Source organism: Netta rufina, assembly GCF_964035555.1.
Source record: "Netta rufina genome assembly, chromosome: 17".
Lineage (NCBI taxonomy): Eukaryota > Metazoa > Chordata > Aves > Anseriformes > Anatidae > Netta > Netta rufina.
In genome coordinates this window covers 3,130,878-3,153,514 of record NC_140141.1, presented here as the reverse complement: position 1 = coordinate 3,153,514, position 22,637 = coordinate 3,130,878, and the positions used below count along the sequence as shown (strand labels likewise).

General features: G+C 50.1%; 1 protein-coding gene across 1 annotated transcript in view; it reads right to left on the bottom strand.

The window, feature by feature from the left end:
- The window catches only part of ULK1 (unc-51 like autophagy activating kinase 1), a 78,899-nt gene extending 58,008 nt beyond the window's left edge, over window positions 1-20,891 (bottom strand). The window contains exons 1-5 of the mRNA XM_084297332.1: window positions 20,660-20,891; window positions 20,055-20,147; window positions 19,924-19,965; window positions 5,153-5,185; window positions 4,398-4,434 (exon numbers count right to left, since the gene is read on the bottom strand). Of these exons, the coding sequence (XP_084153458.1) occupies window positions 4,398-4,434; window positions 5,153-5,185; window positions 19,924-19,965; window positions 20,055-20,147; window positions 20,660-20,749 (295 nt within the window). The 5' untranslated portion in view covers window positions 20,750-20,891. The remainder of the gene's footprint in view (window positions 1-4,397; window positions 4,435-5,152; window positions 5,186-19,923; window positions 19,966-20,054; window positions 20,148-20,659) is intronic.
- Window positions 20,892-22,637: the final 1,746 nt, after the last annotated feature.

Sequence of the window (22,637 nt, the reverse complement as noted above, 5' to 3'; positions counted from 1 at the left end):
GAGGGTCACCTCTGAGCTATGGTCAACAGCCATCAGACATTACAGCTTTATCGAGAAGACTACGTCTAAACCTGGAGACACCATTAGGATTAGGATTTATGTCTGCAGCAACCATTATGGCTCAGGCTGGGCATGGAAAAGGCTGGCAGATTCGGGTACATGGCCACCAGGGATCTGAAGCCAAGTCCAGGCCTAATCCTTGTGCATCAGCACTCACTAGACCCAACCATAACTCTAATCCAAATCCAGTGTTAGGATGAAAAGCAGTCCAATACCTAGCAAAAATCCCCCTACCAAATGTCCCCATGTGAGGTCTTTTTTATAAAGAAATATTTTTTAAAAATTAATAATCAAATTCTGGTCATACGGAAGCACTGAACTTACTCTCCTTAGCTAAGGGCTTCCCAAGAACTGTGGTGTGAGAAATAAATAACACTGAAGGGATTAAAATAATGTTCATCTGGACCTTCTAATCAGACTGGTGCAACATTAGCTTCTGTTATTTTAAGAACTGCACACATGAAACTTGTCAAAGCTCGGAGCAGCCTGCTGAACAGACCACAGGACCAGCAGCGCTACCAGCCTGCTTCCTTATCAGTCGCTGAATAAGGCAGGCTTAAAGAAAGCACCGTTCCACTTGAACTAAATCATTTCTTTTGTAGAAGGTCCCGGTAAATTACTCGGGACTTCATTAGTATTTTTCCAGCTGTTCTCTAGTAAAACCTCAAAACAAGCTGGCAGGAACTTCAAAATGCTACTCTGCCTCATCAGCTAGAAGGGAGGAATCCTTATGAAAACACAGATGAGGTTGCAGGCAGCTTTAACACAACACAGGAAATTAAAAATCTAACTTTTGAAATATGCGCATGGGAAACAGATAAGTTAAACAGCACTTAGAATAGAAAATAAACTCCCACCGCTCCCGAACCCCGCTGTTCTAGGAAGAGGCACAAGCAGAGCTAAAATGTCACCACGGCCATCAGCCGCTCCTGGATGCGTACATGTGACACAAGTGCACATGTCTATAGAGTTTCCCTCCCCTTGCTGGGCCTTTTTCCTCATGGACTGGCACTCGGCTGGAATTCAAAAGGCTGCTCTGCAAGAGGGGGCGATGCTGTGAAGAGATCTTAAAGATGTAAGAGGCAGCTTAGATGCAGACCTACCAAACTTACTTACATCTTCTGGGGAAAAAAAAAAAAGAAAAAAAAGAAAAAACAACAAAAAACCCACTCTACTTCCTCCTCTTTAACAAAGCTTTCCCCAGGTGGACTGGGACACCTATTTGTGAACAGCTAAAACCCCGTCCTTCTGCAAAACAGCAAGAGCTCCAACAAGTTTTGCTCAATTCAGCTCAGGCCCCGGGAAGGAGAGGCTGTCTCATCTTCCCCCAAACAAGAAACAAGGCTTGGAACTTGATGGCTCTTAGCGTTATTAAGCCAGCAGGCAATCAGGAGCTCCTGGCTAAATACGGCTCGCCTCTAGCAGAGCTGTTTTCTGTAGAGCCTTGTCTTGACCTGCAGTTCCAGCAGCATGCCACATCTTCAAGGCGTTACCCTCCCTTTTATATAGTGTGGTGGCAATAAGATGAACACCACGCTAGCTGCCATTCCCTCAAACCAGTTAAACTTCCCTAACCTTTCAAACTGGGGTAAAAAAAAAAATATATATATATATGTATATATTTAAATCATTATAGCTGAAACCAGAGAACCCATTCCCCTGAGGAATATAGTGCCTCTAAGCTACCAATTTCAGCTTTTTCCACTTCACACTTGAAGCTTTTAACCTGTCAAAGGTGTTGTGTTCCTAACACACTGAGCATCTATGCTCCTGTCTTGAGCCTGTAGAGAGATTCCTCCAGTCAGTCTGCGGTGGCACAGTGAAGTTACCACAATGCAGCATAGAAAAATTAGGCAGAGGGCTGCCGGGTCCTCTGGCAGCATTACATCTCAAGAATCACAGTAGCATGGCAAGGGAGGACTGTGAAATTGAGAAGATGCCCTCAATAACAGAAGAGGGACAGGCGGTTACACCGGGAGCACAGGGGCATACCCTTTTACTTCACTTCATTAACAGACACATAACAGAAAAAAACAAGAGTCCTTATCTCTCATACTCAGCCCATCAGTCTACCAAATGACAGCTGCAATCTCCAACTGAAGGACAGAGAAATAAATGCAACTGTCACTTTCAGAGACTCCTGAAGTCTATGAAGAGTAGGGCAAAAATTAATGTCACCTGTACAATCAAGCTCAGGGATTCAAAACCCCACAACAGAAGAGCTAAGGGTCGGACTCCTGTTCCCTTCACAGTTTGCAGTACCTGGATTTTTCTGTGTACTGCCTGTAGCTCATTTTGACACATCCTTCCTACTAACACCTTTCATTTACTTCAGGCTAGCAGGTTTAATATCAGATCAAGTTGTCTTGTTCTACAAAACTCAGGAAAAGCAGCATTAGCATGCTCCAAACAGGACGATTACCAAAACCAGGAACAGTTACACATCGGTCTGCAAACGGTCTTCAGACCGGCCACCATCAGCAGATGGAGAACATACAGAAGACTCATTTGATTTAGACGTCACCGAACAGATGTGGCAAACGAGACAACTCACTGTCTCCATGACATCCCAAACAGGAAACTTGTACTTCTGTCCCTGCAAAAAAAAGGTCACTCTCTCATCTTCCCCAGAGAACTGGCAAAACACTGAGGCTGCACTGAAGTCCAGGCCTCTCCATGGAAGCCTGTGGTCAGCAACACATTCTTGCAGAGATCACTGTTTCACAAGCCTCCCTTTGCCATTACTGAGAAGTAATAATATCCCCTCTGTTTATTTTCATGGGCTCCACTTGAGTGAGGAGGCCCTCAGTGTGCTGCCTTGGGAACAGGTCAGGAGATCAGAACAAACATTTACTGCGGGTCAGCACGAGGCCTGCCTGCCTGGTAGCTCTTGAGGCATAGGAAAAGGATGAAATCACCTCAAAAGGTGGCTTTTGGTCAGCACTGTGGAGAGATGTAGCAAATGTTCGATCAGCCCAGAGGCTGCCTGGGAAAGCGCAGTAAACACGCCCTGACAGCTGATCCAAGGGTAACAGACTGGAGCATGCTCGCTGATGTTGAATGACAACACCATTTTGGAAAAGTTATTTAGGAAAAATAACTTCTCCTCTTACCCACAGGTGCACAAGCATCTCTTTAACACGCGTCCAATCCAAATCATGCTGAAGTCTGAAAGGCCAGGCTGATTTATTTGGGCCTGTCTTGCAACCCCCCCAAGGCCATGTGCACAGAACATGGCCAGCACGACTCCTGCAGAGGCCCTTCTATTTACACCAGGAGACTAACGTGACCACCCGTAACAGCCTGTGTCAATGCCAATTCACAGAATTTAAAGAAATCGTAGATGAACCTGCTCTGATCTCCTGTCACAAGCTACAAAATTTTAGTTACTCCTGTAGTAAAAACAGTGACTTCTGGAATGCTTCCTACAGCTCTACCATACATCGCAGAGATCTGCCACTGTAAGCTCAAAACATACCCTGTGATGGGCTTTAAACGACAGCAACATCCCCAGAGATCTATCAGAAGAGAAATGATTAAAAAACACCACCACCACAGAAGCTTTGCTCAGCAGAACACATACAACCTCAGCTTGTATCAGAGGTGGGGTTGACCAACAGTTTAATCCAACACAAACGCTCACTGCACTGAAACGTGCACGTATGCACGTCGTCCAGTTATGAAGACAAGGGGAATTAGAGTGCCTTTTGATTCAACACAGGATTACCATATTGCCTAATGCTTGTAATTAGAGGGCAGAATGGATTGGGAAGCTTACAAGCATCTCATTCAATCAGAAGCAGTGGATTTGCATGTGCTGCTTGTTTAAGTGCTACAGGAACTACCAGCAAAAATGTCAGAGAAGCCAGTGGAAAAGTAGATGTTGCAATGAAATATAAGCATGCGATTATCAAAATAACTGTAGCAGCACCATAACCTCTCAATAAAGATGTGCCTCACGTATACTAGAGAAATATCCTGGAAGAAATCTGAATTTTCCAAGATAATTTCATCCTAAAAGAAAGCTTATCATCAAAAGCACTCGTCAAAAGTAGGGATTTCAACACTAGCTGTAGGGCAAATTTAAATTTAGCTTTTAATCCTTCATTTTTTGCCATTTCCAGGCATTACATCCCTCAAATAAGCAGCCCGAAGTATTATCCAGCTGACTAACTTTAAATTCTAACAGTAAAACCAAACTTCGTTTAACCATGATGCAGAGCCACATTAAGAAGTGAGATTAAAGGATGATGTCAAGCCCCAGCAACTTTAAGGAGTGAGAACCATCAGTGATTCCTTACAAATACCGAGGATACTTTCCATGCTGTTCTACTTACTGTGAAGGTAGTCTGCCAGGTCACCACCATTGCAGTACTGGAAGCAGAACAGAAAGCTCAGTTAATGCAAAGCAAATTAAGGACTAAAAACTTCAGTGAACTTCACTAGCACTGCAAGCTTATCACAGTATTTAAAAACAATCACATCAGAATATACATTCAGAAACTGGCAGAAAAAAAGCTATTCCAATAGCTTCCTCTTCTGGCATATTCGCCCTACATGTGTACATCCTTGCGCATGCACAGAGAGAAAGACAAAACCAAGAGAGCAGAAAGGTCACCGCTTGAAGACCACCAGGAAGCTGACTAAGGAAAATCTGGGAGCAGCCATAGCTGAAAACTGAAATTCCCTACATTATGTTCCACATCACTAAGGAAAGGTCAACAGACCTCAGAGCAAAGACTGCAGAAGAAAGAAAACATACAAAAATCTTTGCAGCTATACTGTGTGAATAAAATGTTCTTTCCATGAATCTTTGAAGCAGATACTATCCCGTAATGCTCATTTGACCCTTGAGGTAAGGCATCCAACTGATTAAACCTCTGCCAGCATGACCTTCTAACAGCAGCAATATAAAGAAATCCCACTGCTATCTTCATCCACACTGTTCCAGTTCTCAAAGGTATGCAGCTGCATATTAGATTAGCAAAAGCATTGCAGGTGAGACTGAGCAGAAAACACTTCTTGTCTAATGAACTGGTCTGCTTAATCCAAGTTAAAGATGAAAAAAGTTGAAAAAACAATAGACACTCACCTCCATAACCAAGTAGACAGAATTTGCCATCTCCTGGGGAAAGAGAAAACAAAGATTTATGCATCAAAATATTTCACACACATTACAACTGCTGTATTCCTTTTTAAACAGTTGAACTCTTCTCTACAAGACAGGCTTAAGAGAGGGAATGAACTTCCTTACAGATCAATTCCTGGAGGGTCACTTACTTTTTAAGAATAGGGTATCTCACACCAATTGAAGTGCACTATTCCTTTCTCAATGTGCACCTGTTTAACAGAGCAAATCTGCTATATTGTGGCTTAGATCTTCTTGTTCCTTTCTGGCTCTTGGGATTACCAGCAGAACACACTGCAGATGCTGGTACGTTGTTATCTTAGAGTCTTAATCGTTTCCACATTTAACACTGCCCTTTACAGCAGCTATTCTGCATGAGCGGCTCTAGTCTGAATGAAATGATAAGAGCAATGCAACTTTGGGACCTGCATTTCAACCCCCACGGATGAGAGGTGCTTAAGAGCTCCGTCCACCTTGGATTTCATGGAGGGAAAGAAAAAAAAAAAAGAGAAAGATCTCAGCTGCCTTTGAGCTCAGAATGTTTGGCTATGCCACAGGGATACGACTAAGATGTTTCTGAGGACGTTTCTGAGGAACCATGCACAGCTGGGCCCTTGCTCCATTCGAATAACATTACGCAGTGGGAAGTCAATGCTTAACTGCCTGAGGGGTGCTCAGGCTGTCATTTTAGGTCTCACGTACAACCAACAGCACACAGCACAACTGTCCATCTGACAGCATTGACACAGGTCAAAAACGTAACACCAGCCAACCAGTTCCTACACACGCGTTAACAGAGCACCAATGAAGTTAGGAGCCTGCTAGTAGTGGTAGCTGAAGCTTTCTGCATTATTATGCGGTCGACACCGATGAAGTTCAGACCAAATGCTCGTCTTCCCAAATGTGTTACTGTGCTGTGGTGTTTCTTCCAGTCCTGAAAGTTATCCTCAGCCCTAGCTCATCATCTCCCCTGGCTCCCTGGGCACTGGAAGCACGTGCTGGGTGGCATACTCTACAAGCACACCCTACTGCAGAGAAGAGCCCCCCAAGCCCACAGCACCCAGCAGCAGGAGCTCCAGGGGCTGTGAGCAGCACGCTGCCTTAGCAGAGCTGCCTAACCAGCAGCAGCAGAGAGCAGATGTGCAAACAGACAGATGTTTCAGCCCCAGGTAGACCAAGAGCATCTAAATCCTCTTGAACCCAAGCAAGAGAGGAGCAGATCCACTACAAAGAAGCTCGTATGCTAAAAGCCCTTCCTAAATGCAAGGCCAAGTCCCGGCCAGGAGCAGGCAGCAGGTACCTGGCTGCAGAGAAGCACTGAAAGCAACGCTGGAGCAAAAGACTTCGCTGCATTTCCATAGCTGCAGGGCAGCATGCCTTTACTTACAGGCTGTTTAGACACCTGCCTGCCTGATTCCCCTTCACAGCCCCACTACAATTTCAAAGAGCCCCACACCATCCTTCCAGCATTTCAGTTTTCCGGCAGCCTTCACTGCCTGCTCTCAGCTCCTTTCATCTTGCTCTGCACGCAGGACTACCCGGACCAAACCCACCTCTGCAAGTGCCTGGAGCTCTGCCTGCCTCCCATCACCTCTCCTGCAGTTCTCCTGACCTCACGGCATGGGACACAGATGCTAGCAGGCTGGCTGGAAGAGTGCAGAGGGCAGGGAGACAAAGTCCTTGCCCCATGAAAGGCACCAGGCACAGCTGTCCGCAGCCACCATCCCCCAGGAGATGCATGTGAGCACTTGCAGCCCCACTGCCTCATCTCCCACAGCTCCCCCAGCAGGATGGGCTCACCAGAGCCAGGGCTGGTGCTCCCTGCTCTCACAGCTGCTCTCACCAGCTGAAATTTTGAAGGTCTCCTCGTTTGTCCAAAAAACAGTTCCCTGGGATGCTTCAAGAGTGCATTTGTTGTATTTTCACCCGTGGTAAGCACTGCTTTAACTAGGCCTTACTTTCCCATGGCTCCACTTAAAGGCAGCACGCGTTATCTCCTCCCACACGTGCTTCAGATGCAGCGACCGGTGTCCAGTCCTGCCCCATCTCCTAGTGCCGCAGCCCCGCTCGCACACACGCGGCAGGGACACGCGGCCCCACGCATGGCTGCAGCCCCTCGGCTGTGCCTGCAGGCCACGGAGCTGGGCACAGGGCAGCTTCCAGGCACGGAGGAAGTTTCTAAAGCAGTGCTTGCAGCCTGCACCGAGTTCATCTCTGCCACTGCCATTTTGCAGAGCCAAGTCTTGCTGAACGTGCTGGAGTCACAGCAGCTCAATACCAATAACCCATTAATATGTACAGTGCCAGCAGGGCACTAATATGTTGTTGCCTGTATAGAAAATGGGGAGGAAGTTTAGCTTAGACAAGCTAAATCCAAAAGATATTACTAATAACTTCTCAGTTATTAGCTAAGAGCTAATGTACACTGTGTAGCTTGGTTGTTTTTCCTCTGTACGTTATTTAAAGACTCTGCAAACACACATCATAAAGCAAGTCATTGATTTTTGGCAGTAATGTGCACAGTGACGGGGTTAAATAAGGACCCAGGCAGGCAGGGGAGATTCTCTGCCTGACTGCCCTAGCAACAAAGCCACCCTGCTGCCTGCTGCCTGCATCTGCCCAGCCCAGGGCCAAGAACCAGGGGCAGCGCCTGATGGCAGCTGGAGGAAAAGGGGGCTCCCCCAGCCCCCCGCTGGCAGCAGCACCCTCTGCCATCCTCATCGCATCAGGAACCCTTCTCCGCTGATTCAGGTTAACACAGGCCTCACCAAACTTGTCTTCAGTACCCCCTGTGCTGGCGGAACTGAAATCGCCTTCCTGTAATTCGGAAAAATGCCTGCAGGGGAGAACTAGAAGCGTGGCATTCGCCAGGGCTTTGTGTAAATTCACGAGCAGCAGGTACCACTGCAAAACAGAACTGGTGCCCAGACCCAACTCCAACACCAGATGCATTTATTTCAGGGGGTTGTTTGGCAGCAGTATTTTGCCATGACTGTCAACCCCTACAGTCCAGTAGCTGCTGGCACCAGTGAGCGCCCTGCTGGAGCCCACCTTCGCATTTTGGGGCTCACCTCCCAGGTAGAGCAGTAGGAATTTTACCACCAAACTAAACATTTATTTAAGGAAGGGCCTCTGAAACAAACTCGTGTTTGGAAAAAGCCTTCAGCCAATAGCTTACTGTGGCTACAAAGGAAACAGACATCTAAAGAGACTTCTGGTTTTTCAAATGGGCTGACTGACTTCTCCCATACCAACTGAGCGGCAGAAACCAGTTTTTTCCTTTTTTTAATCCTTCCACAGGCCTTACTATTTGTTCATTCACAGACCAAGGAAAAATACACCGAGCCAAACTTTGCAGGCCAGCTGTCTCCCTAAAGAAACGAGATGCCCGACCCACCCGTTCCCACATCAGAAAGAAGAACAACATTACGATTTGCTGTATTTCTGCAGAGGCTTATGGCCCAGAAGCGCTGCAGACAATCTGTTCTGGACTCCCACCCGCACGTGGCAGCCCCTGCAGCCCAGGCCAGCCCTGCCACTGCGCAGGGAGCGGCACAGAGGTGACCCCCTGACTCCTCTCATCACGACGCAGCAGCAGAACCCTGACTGTGCTCTACAGCAGCACCGACGGCCTCTGCCAGAGGCATCAAGCTGATAATTAATCAGTCTGGATCGCTGCCTGACTCGCAGCTCATACAGCAGAGGCCTCAGCGCTGAAGTTACAACTTAATTGAGTGTAAAAACAGGCAACAGGCTCTACTGCCTACAAGTAACACATCTGCTGATGGAGGAAAAAGAAGAACTTCATTCAGGAACACAGCAGCGATCACCCCAGGACAGCGCTCTGTTAAAATCCCTCACTGAGGCACTGAGGGATGGGGTTAGGGGCGTTACGACGCAGCAGTCCTGTCTCCAAAGCGTTCTCTCCGCCCATACTGGAAGGTGGCATGATCCTCTTCTTGGAAAGCCTGTGTTTAGGTGTGTCCAAAGGGAAACATCTGGGTGTACCCGCAGTTAGTCATCCTCCTACCACAGCTTAAAAAGTCCACGAGAGGAAACTTCCTCAGAGCAATCCTCCCCTGCACTCTGCCCCAGCACCTAGCCTGCTACCAGATTTAGAAAGATGCTCAGGAAGGAAAAGCGTTTAATTACACAGCGCTCCACAACCCTCGCAGCACTGCTGTATTTCCACCCATCCGTGTGGGACCAACATTGTAACAGATGCTGGGGTATGAACTTGGCAAAAAGCAGCTCCCACCTCACCTAACTCATCTCTAGGAGAGCTGGGGGAGCAGGAGGAGGACTCAGATGAGCACCGCCCTGCCCTGCTGCTGCACCCCGTGCTGCACACCGCTTGGCTGGCACGGCTGCTCGGCAGAGGTGTGGGGACTCAAGTGCTCAGAGCTGTTCTTGTTCCTCTCCTGCAGAGAAGCACATGGCTGCGCGTTTCCTTAGCCTCCCCCGGTGAGATTCCTGTCCTGCACCCCCAGGAAGATCCCCGTGTGCTGCCTGACAGCCCAAGCAGCGCCCGCAGCAGCTGCTAAGGGAAGATAATTGCCACAGAGACCTGCGTGACACGGCCAGGCCTCACCGACTGTGCCACCCAACAGAAGCACAACATGAAGCCCGGAGTCCAACCTGGCAATGGAAGATAAAGGTGACACCAACTGAAAGCTAAGCTCTACTGCTTTGAGGTTTTTCTGTTTGTTTTTTAATGCTACTTCCCCTGCTTGCTGCGGCAGACCCTCAGCGCCGAGGCATGCTGCGTCCTCCTGCCCTGCCAGCGGGATCTCACGGAGCTGGTGCCCTTTTGACATACGATCTCTATTTTCTGTTCATCCCTCTTCTGAAAGGGGCACTGGGTTATGCACACCAGCTGTAGCAAACAAACCTTGCTTCACAGGAACCACCTGGAAAAGCCTTTAGCTAACATCGTGGCTCCCAAGCCGGCTGGGCCTGGGGACAGAAGCTGCTGTTCTCAGAAGCACGTTTCCGAGCAGTAATGCCTCTTGGGGTTATTTCACTCTGGCCCAGAGCTTGGCTCGAGCAGGTTAACCTCTGAAGAGGAAAACTTTCATGCTATGCACGGATTATCTCTTGACGCAACGATCTGAACGGAAGCAAGATAAAAGACAATAGTAACATTAGTAGGAATTGTGGCAGCACCTACCAGCCTTCACCCTTAGCAGAACAGATCTAAAGCAAATAGCCAGATATTCATGTGGCTCTCGACCTCACACAAAGAAAAACATCTCAGAGCCTATTGTGCTTCTGTTCCCTTGCCCTGCTCCTTCTCTTCACTCCCTCTGAACCTTGCTGATAAAGAACTCAGGAACACTTCAAACAGTTCTTTACTCAGGAAACAATTAATTCGGATGAAGAAAGAAAAGAAGTACTCGTTTGCCACAATACAATCTCTTCTCTGCATAGACACGGCGTCACAAAGTGCTTCTTACACCCAGACGAAGCTGTAAGGCCAGACAAAAAAGCACGTTTCAGGACAGTTCGCTGGGATTCACGCCGTGCAGGCAGCGAGGTCCTGCCCCAAAGGGAGTGAGCATGGCATAAGCAACAAGTGCTCACCCTCCTCTCGTGCATGGGCTACGCTACAGGGCAGAAACTTGGGGCTGCAGTAGCAGTCGCACACGCACAGCCTGGTAGATGGGATGCGAGCAGCAAATGCCATCGTGCCACAGCCCACTCAGTATCCTTGCCTGTTTTGGCAGATCCAGGCCCAGTAATAAAACCTGCTGCTACTGTCTGGAAAGTGTTACAGCGAGCTGTGCGGAGTCAGCAGATCTGTGAATTCCCAAGGGAACGAGGGCTCCCAGTGTCCTCACACTGACCCTAAGCGTAAGAGGCAAGGCCCAGAGAGGACTGACTTCTGCAGCAGCTCTCAACTACGTTCTGCTTCCTACAGACCTGAGAGCTTGCTCCAGGATTTGGAGCACCAGGCAAGATACAGGGCAAGCAGAAGGGAGGTCCTGCAGTGCAGAAGGAGTTTATGGCCACCTTGCTGAGCGTGAATTTTTGTAGGCTCCTGAGAACAGCAATGCAAAATGCTACACCCCCATTCCAGGCACTACAGCATTCGCTGCTTATGAAGCAGAACCATTTTCGGGATGGTCATGCTTCAGTGTGGATTACAAACAGCAGGAAAGCTGTCCTCTGGTTCTGCACGGGCTGCAGGAAGGGAGGGAAAGTACTTCCCATACAATCACATCCCCCTAGCAACAGTCCTGAAGTCCAACTGTGTGACCGTAAAAAATGAACAAGGCACCGTCATGTCCAGGGCCTTCGCGCGTGCCAGCCAGCTACCACCACTGCAGGCAAACGGCAGGATGGCTTCTTCAAGAGACCCGAAGGAACTGCACCAGCCCCTGCCACTAACACGGGCTTTCTGCAGCTCCCTTTGGACCAGGAGCTGCACCTCTCTCCTGCCTGCAGTGCCATGGCCCCACCGGCGGCTGAATGACGGGCGACTCCCATGCTCGCGAAGTGCCCCGACAGGAAGATGCGGCCGTCCTGCAGGGGCACGCCGAGCCTCCGCAGAGCAAACACTGCAGCAAGCCCGAGCTGAGCTGACGTTAACCACGGAAACCGAAAGGCAGGATCACTGTCATGAGAGGAGAGAGGCAAAGCAGCAGGTTCAACAAGTCACAGAGCTTCGAGGCGAGACCGGAGACGTGCGCCACAGCAAATTAAAGACTCTTGCTGCGGGGACACTGAGGAGCAGTCGCTTCTTACAGCGCTGTCTGGGGGCAATGCTGTGTCACCCGTGCTGCTGGTGACAGCACACAGACCCGGCTGGCCAGCTCTCAGGGAAGCCCCAGGGCCTCTGGGCACGCGGTGCAAGGCTGGCTCCTGCTGCACAGCCCAGCAAGGATGAGAGAGTGGAGAAAAGAGCAGCAGAATCCCGAAGAGTCGGGACTTGCTGCCATGCACCCCTTTGCTAACAGAGGGCTAAGACCTGGGAGCTTCTTTGAACTAAAGCATCTCTCCGCAAGTGGCAATGCATTATGTTAATGCTGTCAGGAGAAGTGGCTTCAAAATCCTGAGAACAATGATCCAAATACTCTAGATCCAATTTGAGTTTCTGTATTTATTCCTCACCTCCTTTGCATATCACAGTCATTTCATTAAGGGTGCATTTAAGGTTTGTCTCCCCATTACCTCAGGGTCAGTCACGCACTGCAGCGGAATCCCCGCACCCCGTAACGCTGCCTTGCACGAGCCGACACGAAGCGCAGGAGCAGTGCTGTGGGTCGAGGCAGGCAGCAAGGCAGGCTACAAGGACAGGCTTCTCCACAGACCTGGCACCGCGCCGAATGCTGCTGCTGGCATCGTGCTTGCTGAGCCAGCCTCGCTTACCGAGACACGCTCAAGTACCAGCGGAGCCACGCAGACTGAAGCTGGATTTTAGAGCCAGTGAGTGCAGTTGTGAACAGCGTGGGTGTGTTTGGGATTTGCCATCACGAAACCTAATCTGATATCCCACAGGAGTTTTTTTTTGTTTGTTTTGTTTTTTTTTAAATATGCAACTGTTGGAATTAGAGGCCCAACCCCCACTTGGTTTCCTATGGCAGATGCACGAGCTGGCCTTTGCCAGTCTTCTTTCATATTCATTTATTTCATACTTCATTTACCAGATTTAGGAAAGCACGTATACACCACCACAGCACAGAGGTTCTAGATCAAGGAATTTAAAGAAAAAAGTGAGTTTTCATTCAAATAAAAATTATCTTAATTTATTATGAAAAAAAATCCAGCTACCAGAAGCCAGGTACCACGGGCTTCAATCTGCAATATTTCTAAGACAAAGAAAGCAGAGTATGTCTGAGCAGGCTGGCTACAACCGCCAGCTGAATTAAGCATACACGTATGTGTCAAACACAAAAAAGCCTCCAAAGAGAAAGTTACTGAACTGCCCCGTTGTGCGTGCAGGGTTATCACAAGGCACAGACCCAGCAACAAACCACAGGCTTTAAGCTGCTGAGCGGCCCCATCTGGGCTCAGCCTCGCACCGCCTCATGCCTGGGGCAGCAGCCCCCGTGCTGCGGGCATGGAGCTGCCGGGAGGCCCATCTGCTCCTGGACACGGGGACGCTTCGCGAAACAGGAGCTCTGATGGCTTGAAATTCAGCATCTTTCACTGCCCACAACTGAAGCGTGCTGCCTGGCTGATGGCTAGCACGCCAGCTGAGCTGACCTAATTCCTCCTGTTACTCTGATGCTAGGAGACAAGCCGGGTGTTCTCGCAGCCAGACTGAACGTTGTTGCCTTCAGCAGCCAGCGATGCAGGATTTGATTCATTTCTCTCAATCCCCCACCTTGAAACAGCCTCAGACATCAAAGCCAAGGCAGCTTTGAGATCCTCACTTTGCGTGCGGAGAGCATCCTTCCACATTTACAGTGGTATTTAAGGCCTCACATCATAAAGCAGGCGGCATCCCGGTTAAAACACCTCTTTGCTATACTCTAAGCACAAAGAGGCTCTAAAGCTATCTGTTGGCAAAGATTTTTATTGGATTCTGCAGTGGACATTTATTTCTCAGGGAGGAGCCATAACATCTGGCAAAGATAATTAAGACAGCTTCTCTTAAGTAAAGTAGATTTAACTGCTCTACACCTGAGAAACGCTGCTGCCTTGGAAGACCACCCCACTGCTCTCTCTTTTCCATCAGGTTTGCCATTTCATTGTGCTACACGAACACAAGTTAAAGCAATAAAAAAAAAAAAAAATCCCCCAACAATGATAAACCCACACGCAAAAGTTTTGAAACAAACCCACAAAAACCCACCCTTGTACTCCTGACTGGGCAGATCAAAGACCACCAGCTCTGCTGACCACCCCGGGCTCAGCTTTTCACTCCCTGCTGCCTCGTGCTGAAGGCTGTCTGCCTGACAGAAGAGCTGTGTCCTCTTCAGAGGAGCAGAGCTTCTCTAGCAGCTTGCCCAAACCAAGGGAGGCATCCAGCTCAAACTCCTGCCTTCAGCACTGCCCTTACCCTTGCTGTTTGCTAGTCTGACCGTTGTGCAAAGGCTTTTTGGTTGGTATCGACACGTGGGACGGCATGGGGTGCAGAAAAGAGAGGAAAAAGGAAGACACACGAGAGTGAATTAATTACCCTTAATTCTCTATACCCTCTCAAGCATCGAGCTGAGCCTTTGCAACACACACTTTGATTGCAATTTCCTGTTTTAGGGTTGAGTCCTATCCTTTCTCAAAACCAACAGGGTTTTGGTCTGGACCTAGAAAAATTTGGAAGAAATTCGAGCAATGGTTCTCCGTCTGAATTCAGCCCCTGTCAGCCATTGCTCGGGGACATTCTTCCCCTGCCAACACAATTAGAAAGCCCCTCTTCCCGTCTGCCTCCCAAACCTCCACCTCCTTGCTTCATCCACTTGAAGCAACTGCATTCAGTCACCACAAGGACTCGAGCAGTGGAAATTTTCATGATGGAAACACGGATGAAGGCCAAAGAGCAGCAGCATGAACAGCACCTCAGCCGCTACCAGAGCCCTGCTGTCCAAGCAAGCACACCTGCCTACCAGTTTCCAATTACTCCTGGGAAACATTCCTTCATCTGCCATTACAGCCTGAGTAATGCGACCTTCCAGGGCAGCCTCAGAGGCCATTAACCTTCCACATCGCTGGCTCTGCCATGACATCGCCACCACGTGCGAAGGACACAGGTATGTGCTTTACACACAGGATGAGCAAACCAGGGATGACCATTTCAGAAATGCAACAAGGCCACTCCCTCTAAAAAAAGCTCACTGACTCCTCTAAGGTCTATATTTAGTGGTCAACATTTGCTAGACGTTTGTCACCTGCGCAGTGGAGTACCCAGCTAACGAAGCCAAGATCAGATAGAAATGTAAGACGATAAAATATAGTATAAAATACTCTACTTGCCATAAATGTAGCTACTTCAATTCACTTAACTCTCAGGCCTCACCCTACAAGCTTTCTGGCAGAGAACAGATGGATTTTCCATCCTCTCCCCCTTCTAGCTCTAAATTAGGCCAGCCCAGCCTCCAGTAACAGCGACAGCCTCCAGCAGATGCGAGGATGCTGACAGAGCAGGACAGCAGGCTCCCCATTCTCGGCCGCAGCACAAACAGGAGGAGGATTGCCGGATTGCCTGGCAGTGCTCAGAGGAGCCTGCACCTCACACCCACTCAGGAGGCAGCTTGCCAGCCTCACTCAGGGATGGAATTAAAACAGGATTTAACCAGGCAGTCTGCCTGACCTCAGGAGCGTGATCTCCCAGGCACAGAGTGCCTCCTGATTCATCCCAAGCGTCCCCATGGAGCCCCGTGTCCCCTGCGACACGGCGCCTGAACGGCAGTGCCCGAGGAGGAGGAGATCCTGCGTTAGGTGGCACGAGCAGTGGCAGGAGGGAGGTGACGCTGCAGCAGCACTGATTCATCCCCCCCAGCAGATTAGCAAAGCACCGCAGCAGAAGTGAGCGGTGCTGGAGGGCACAGAGGACGCTGCTGCTCACGGAGCTGTGCCAGGGGACACGAGATGGGGACTGGCAGCTAAAAGCTCTGTGTCAGAGCAGGATGGTGCAGGGAACACAACAGCACGTGGCAGCCCAAACAGCCAGGATCCTACTGATCACCGGGACTTTTATGGAAAGCAGCAACAGAATGAGCCTGTTGGTACCTGGCCCCAAGGATGAGCCCAGGGCACCTGATCCTTCAGCCCAAGAACCTTTGTCCTGCCACCCCAATCCTTGGGTACAAGGAAAACTGCACTGCAAGGACTCCCTGGTCTCTGTCCACTCTTTGGGAGCTCGAGGTGATACAGTCACCCCAGCAGACATGTTTTTGGTGAGACTTCACTGCACGAGTGATTTAAGCATTCCTCTGAGCTCATTCCCAGCTGATGAGCACAACCAGCCAGCTCGACATTAAATTATGGAAAGCAGACCCTCGGGTAACCGGGGCTGAAATAGAAACTCAGCAGTTCCGTGCCCTACGTGGTGTTAACGACTGCATTTCTACTTCCCACCCATGGGGGGGGGGAAAAAAACAACAACCAACAATACCCACAAAAGCAGTCATGGCCGGGCTGTTTTAGGAAGCTCAGATCACAACACACAACTAGGGAAGATGTGCTGGTAAAGCAATTCTTCTGCCCAGGTCATGCAGAAAAACACTTTTTTTTTTTTTTTTTTTAAATATCTAAAGCATGATTTATGTCCACAAGTAGAGGATTTTCTGCAGGCCTTGAGCAGCCGGGCTAGGGTTGCTTTGCTCTGCAGTACTGGAGTAAACCTGCCCCAGCACCAACACAGTTACACGTAAGATCTTTACTTGGCACCTATTTAACCAAGCTTCCTGGTGAAAGAACAGCACGGGGGGAGGAATCTTTCAGTGTCAGCATGCACAAAGAGCTGAGCTGGTTTTGAAATCCGTGTTCTAAGAAACCTTTCCCAAACCAAATCCTCATACAATGGAAGTGAACATTTCCTTGTTGTCCCTGATTTCCACCTCAGAAACAAGATCTCATTCAGCTGTCTTCAAAAACAGTAAAAACCCTCCTGGTCTCCAGATGTCTCTCTGGACTCTTGCACTCCTCTGGACCACTGCAGCCTGGAAGCCCCAACTCTAGCTCCCCTGCAAGCCAGAAGTTGTTCAGTAGCAACTAACACACCCTGCACATGGAAGGGTTTTACTCTATGCCAAACAACTCCTGTGCCCAGGAAAGATCTGCAGCACAACTCCGTACAGACACTAAATGTGTAGTACTTTTAGGAAAGCAATAACACGTGATTTATCCTCCCCTTGAGCAGGGGTTGTCTCATTAGGCTCCTAGACTATTCACAATATCTCTCATTAATACATGAGCACATAATAATGGGAATATGCATATTTCATTTTGTGAGCCATTCTCATTTAATGATGCTGCTCTTAGGACCCTGGTGAGGGGATCTATAAAAGCCCAGACACCACACTTCTCTGCATTAAACATTCACCAGGATCATTTATTCCTGGTAAGTGTCTTATTTTGTCACTGTATGAGACAGTACCACAAAGACCTATGAAACAATAAGGAACACAGCAATTTTCTACAAATTGAAGGATAAAATACATGTGCAAGGGTGTGAGCTGCTGTCAGTACTAGGTATCAGCTCTGCAAGTGCCTGTCTGGGGGCAAATCTGGCATCACATCAAAAATCTTGATGTATGGGGCCTGGTTAGCATTAGCTTATAACTAGGAAAATGGGAACGAAAGCGTTGCTGGGTGTAATCGCTCGCTTACAGCCTCTGTGGTTTTGGCAACCATTTCCTTGTGTGTAAGGACGATGCAAGTAAAAGTTCAAGTCACTGCTGAGAGGAGGTGCAGAGGAAAGACAGACAAAATGCAACATTGAGATTCACAGGAGCTATTTTTTCCTTTTTGCTCTCTGATGTTGTAAGAGCAGAATAAACCTCTTCACTTTCAGAAAGCCTAGAAGGTAAGGGTTCCCACGACACTCTGAAGGGTAAACATATATACATCTATGAACGAAGCAACTCATCTTTTTTTTTTTTTTTTTAAACTCTTCTTCTGAAAGGAGTCTTTTCCACAAAGTAAGGAAAGGATGGCAGAAGGCAGACTTCTGCAGAACTGCACTGCTACCTCTGCAGATAGTTTGTTTACTTGTACAACTCCTGAACACAGAACAGGGCCAAACACCAGGCACCACACACACAACCTCTGCAGGTGCCTGATTACAGGCCAGCTTACACCAGAGGGGATTCCACACCCTGGTAACATCCCTACTCACAGGGTAAGTCACCTCACTTTGTCCAAGAAACCAAATTGCCCAGGTCACACACAGAGCGTCTGACAATGCCGGTAGCTAAATGCACACCCGGGCATGCCCTGAGCACAGGGCCGGTCCCAAGTTTCTGGTTCGTGGCATCTTACACAGCCTCTTGCAAATACCTCACCAGGCCATGCTGCTATACACAGAAGTTAACTAAAGCTCATTTGCCATCCCATGAGGAGAAAAATGCACTGCTGCAGTTATGAAGTCATTCCTTTTGCAGGAAATATCTTTGAGCTGCTTCCTATCAGGCAGCTACTTGAAGCAAGGAGAGTTTAACACAACACACAGGTTTTGAAAGATGTGCAAGAAGTAAATCCAGCACTGTAACACTTCATACAAATGCACACTACAGAGGAAGACAGAAGCAGCCACTTGCCCTCTCAATGGAAAAGTTACAGAATAAGCACACTTAGGCATGCAGGGAAGGAAAATTAAAAAAAAAGAGAGATCCTAAAGCCTGGGGTGGCCTGTGCTCAGAGGGAGCTTCTGCAGCCCTGTGCTTCTCTGCAGTGTGCATCAGGCCAAAGGCAGTCACTGCCCTGTGCCTCTGCAAGGCCAGCTCTGCAGGGTGGTTTGGGAGCAGAGAACAGGTGGCCTCCCACCCAAAGGGCATTTCCAAGAAGCGATCCTGTTCCCAGCGGCCTCACCTCCCTCCCAGAGAACCTAAAATCCCCCACGTCCACCCGCCTCCAACAAAAACAACGCCAGGCACTCGCTGCTTTTCAGGAACCTGACCCCAGCGGCCCCCTGCAGCACCTGGCCGTGACCCTGTCCCCAGGGAGAGGGGCACAGGGGAATGCAGCCCCCCAGGGCCACAGAGCCAGGGCGACACGGGCAGACTACAACACCCAGGAGGCACCGCGACCAGGCTGCACCGTGCTGCGGGTGACGTGGGGCCGCCCGAACCAATCCATGCAGAAGGAGGAATGTCAACAAACATGGGCCTCGTGACACCAGGGACACGGCAGGCAGCCCCCCGGCACGGGACCGGTGGCTACCGGGGTCTGGCATGGGGTCCTGGGCCCCCAAAACCGACAGCCATCACTTGCCAGTGTGAGGCCTCGGGGTAAACAGCGCTGCCGACAGGCTGCCTCCAGCCCCTGCCTCCACAAACAGAAGGACTCCACTTCATGCTGTTATATCCTGCAGTGTTTTTCTTAAAAAGCATCACTAATGCTGGAGAAAAAAAACTCACGCCACCAGGCCACGCAGCAAGTTAACCAGAAACTCAAGGAAAAAAAAGAAATGTCACTGGAGAACTTGGGTTTCAGAGTAGATCAGTTTTAGCCCCTTAGATTAGTCCTTCAGAGCTGACTTCGAAGGAAAAAGCAGCTGTGGGAAACCACAATAATCTAAAAACGTCTGCTGCAATTTTTAAACACTTACTGATTGCCACAAGGACAACAGAAAAATGCAAATGAAAATCCTCAGGAACCAAAGGCAATCATATGCTACAAAGTCACGGTCACACTATTTCTACATTGTCTAGGAAAATTAAGTTTTCTTAGGCATATCCAGACCCATGGAAGAAAAATAAAAGGCGGGTGTGCCCAGAGTAACTCCTGTAATTTTATTTTATTTCTGATGTTTTGAGAACTCAAGAGCTTCCAGCACAAACATATTCACCACACACTGCATTTGTATCCTGGGAACAGGAGCTCCCACCTCAGCTCCCAGCTGCCTAAGTTTTATTGTCCAGAGCACAATTCATACATGAGCTGCTTAGCCATCTTTGTCTACCTTTCCATAACTTATGAGGAGACTTTTTTCTCAGAAATATATTTGATAACAAATTGTTAAATTACAAACTGTTTAAAAAAACAAAAACAAAAACAAACAAAACTCCAACAATTCCATTCAACCTCTCCCAAATCTAGAAAGCTTTGCCATAAATGAATGTATTTACCTGGAAGTCATACAAGGCAACGATGTTTTCATGTTTCAATTCCTAGAAAAAGTAAAACAAAGACAGTAAGTTAGGAGCAACAATGGACATAGAGAACAAAGACTGAAGAAAAGGACTCTGTCTGCCTTTACCTTCAGGATTTTAATTTCCTTGCCCAGCAGTGTCTGTGATTTTGCAAGGTTCTTCTTGTTAATGCATTTCACAGCTACTTCCAGCTCAGGTTTCTGAAAGTGAAGAAGCGCACATGTAATTCAGAGCTAGATGCCAGTTTCACCATAAATGTAGGCTGGGATAAGCGGCCTCTGAACAGGCTGCGAACACTACAGAAAGAAGCGTCCTGCAGCCCCACAGAAGGCCCCGGTGCATATCCCTCACTTGTTCAGACTTGCCCTCTCCTGAATTACGCTCGCCAGACCGACGATAAAATCCCAAGGTTCGGGTTTTTCTTATTACTCGATACGCCGGTTATCCTCTTATTTAATCGCTAGAAATAAACACGCCGCGGGAGCCGCGGCTTATCCCAAGCCCTGAGGATGGGAAATCCAGCGCAGGGTGGCTCTCCCTGGAGGGTGGCTCTCCCGGTACGTCCCCGGCTGTCAGGGCCGAGGCGGGGGGAGCCCGAGCTCGGCAGAGGCAGCTCCCAGCGGCACCGGGCCCAAGTTCAGCCCGGGCGAGAGGGGGGGGGGGGGCGAAAAATAAAAATTAATAAAAAGGAGGAGAAGAAGAGCTCGTTCACCTCTTTGTGCCTGCCTTTGAAGACGACGGCGAAGGCTCCGTGCCCGATCAGGTCCTTCCTGCTGAACTCAAACTTTCCCACCGTCTCCATGGCGCTGCCGGGACGAACTTCGCGGCTGGGAAGCGGCGGTGGCGGCGATGCGGGAGCTCCCTGGCACGGGCCGGGTCTCCCCCGGGCCTGCCCCGCTGCCGAGGGCGGTCAGGAGCTGGGTGCCGGCCGGCGCGGGGCAGCCCCGCTGCTGTCAGCCCCTCGGCAGCTCGGCGTCTGGCTCCTCCGCCCGCCCTCGCCTCCGTCCATGGGCTGCCTCTTCCTGCAGCAGGGCCGGGCGCCGCTCATCCTCGGCGGCGGCGAAGGAGCCGGCTGCTCAGCGGCGGGCCCTCCCCGCGCCCCGCTCGGCACGGACCGGGCTCCGCTCCCCGGGGCGGCCGCTTCGGGCGCCTCTCCCCGTGCCGAGCCCCGGCCCGGCCCGGCCCGCCCGGCAGGCGCGGCTTGGCCGCGAGTCTTCAGCCGCGCTCCGCCTTAACGCCGCTGCCACCTTAAGCGCGGAGCCACCTTAAGCGCGGATCCACCCCGAGGGCCGCCCGCGGCCCGACGCCCCTCCGGGCTCGCCCGCGGGGTCCCCGCCGCCTCCCCGAGCTCCGCCGCCCGCTGCGGGCCCACACAAAGCCCGGCGGAGCGCGGCGCGGCGCGGCTCGGCCCCACACAGGCCGGCTCCGGCTCCGGCTCCGGCCCCGGTGGCGCAGGCGCAGTGCGCGGCGCTGAGGGGGGGAGCGGCCGGCACGGCGGCGGCGGCCACCTGAGGCGCAGGGGGCCGAGCCCGGCGCGTTTAAAGGCGCCGCCCGCCCCGGCCCTGAGGCACCGACGGGACGCTGGGTGACCCCCCGCAAGGAGCTGGAAGCCGGGGGGGTTTGTGCTGCCGTCTGCCAGCTGCCCCCCTCCTCCAAAAAAAAAAAAATAATCTTTCAGAAATGTTTCGAATAACTAAGTAGATGTTGAGTTTCCTTCCCCCTCCCCAATAAAAGTCTTATAGAAGTGTTACAAATGGCTAAAAAATAGCGAGTTTTTCAAAATTTACCACAAAAAAGTTGCTAAGGGGGCAGTGTCAGGGCCCCCATACCTCTCTCCCCCCTCCCCAAACAAGTCAGAAATGTTTCAAATGACTAAATAAACACTGAGTTTTTCAAAATTTACCATAAAAACATCTCTGTGGGGGCAGTGGTGGCAGCCTCCTCCCGCTCCGCCCCCTACAATAAAATCTTTCAGAAATGTAAATAACTAAATAAATGGCAAGTTTTTCAAAATTTAATATAAAATCATCCCTGCAGGGGCAATGGCCAGGCGCACCCTGAGACCCCTTTCTTCCACAGGCAGCTTGTGCTGCACACCCTGGGGCCCGCTGCTGCTTCTCTCCAACATCCTCCGAGGGCATCGGAATGGCTCTCAGCCCCACATCCAGGGCCGTTTTCTAGCCCCCACACCCTGTCCCCGTCTGCATCCTTATCAAAACACAAAAATCAGAACACGCTATTCCAGCTGCAGAGACAGCACACGTCTCGGGTAGCGCGTCTGTTTGTGCCTCGCAGTGTGGGGTTTGCTTTTTGCTCAATCGTGTGGCATCGATCCGTGTTCGGATCCCGGCCCTTTTCCTCTACCCGTAGCTGCCAGGTGGGCACGCATCAGGGGATGGCATCCAGATGTCGTCAGCTCACCCAAAATGTCATTTTGTCGTAATCTGACAGTGCAAACAAACACAAGGCCGGCCGGCTCTGCAGACACGCAGGGCTGAGGGTACTCAGTGTCATGACGCCCAACAGCTGCAGTTATCGCTGTTTTCGGCAAAAGTGAGGAACAGGCAGCACCTCACAGCGTCAGGCCTTGCTCAAAGGCAGTGTCTGGCTGATACGGTGCCTGGCCTGTGCTCTGTTGCCCTCGTCTGCTACATAACTCATGTTCAGGTGCTGTTCTGAACTTAAAATGT